Source organism: Melanostigma gelatinosum (assembly GCF_949748355.1).
Source record: "Melanostigma gelatinosum genome assembly, chromosome: 15".
Taxonomy (NCBI): Eukaryota; Metazoa; Chordata; class Actinopteri; order Perciformes; family Zoarcidae; genus Melanostigma; species Melanostigma gelatinosum.
This window is the reverse complement of record NC_136648.1, coordinates 4,478,589-4,479,129: the sequence shown is the minus strand read 5'-3', so window position 1 is coordinate 4,479,129 and position 541 is coordinate 4,478,589. Positions and strand designations below refer to the sequence as shown.

Here is a 541-nt window from a genome sequence, read left to right as displayed (position 1 = left end):
AACACCCCGCGACTCTTGTTTTCCCTTCAGCGCCTGTTGGTTTGTGATGATGATGTCCAGGCAGCACACATCTATAGCAACACGACACATTTACACACAAGCGCGCGCACGTATACACACGTTGCCAGACATGGAGACGCACGAACACACGCGCTGCCAGAGCAGACAGAACGACACCCACGGAGCGCCCAGACGCCCGCACACAACAGGGTGAAGAGGAAGGGTAAAGGGAGAGAAAACTTTACCCACTTCAGACAGAGTGTGTTTACACATGTCTTACCTTGGTTCAGAGTGATCGCCAAAGTTATGATCCACAGGGCTGGCATGGTTCAGCCGAGCGCATTCAGATTCCTCCCCACGGCTCTGCTTCCCCGAAAAGACACCATCAATTCCTCCCGACCGGGTGAATGGAACTGGAATCCTCTTTGAGTCATGAGAGTGAAAGAAGACACATTTAGAGGATAAAAGCCTCTTCCTCTCTCCTCCTCTCCTTTCCTCTACTCGTTTCCTTGTTTTTCCGTGCGTAAAATAAATCTGTCTC

General features: G+C 51.0%; 1 protein-coding gene across 1 annotated transcript in view; it reads right to left on the bottom strand.

The window, feature by feature from the left end:
- kirrel1b (kirre like nephrin family adhesion molecule 1b) overlaps positions 1-326 on the bottom strand; it is a gene marked incomplete at both ends in the record, with an annotated part of 61,370 nt that extends 61,044 nt beyond the window's left edge. Inside the window, one exon of the mRNA XM_079285663.1 lies at positions 281-326. Within this exon, the coding sequence (XP_079141789.1) occupies positions 281-326 (46 nt within the window). The remainder of the gene's footprint in view (positions 1-280) is intronic.
- Positions 327-541: the final 215 nt, after the last annotated feature.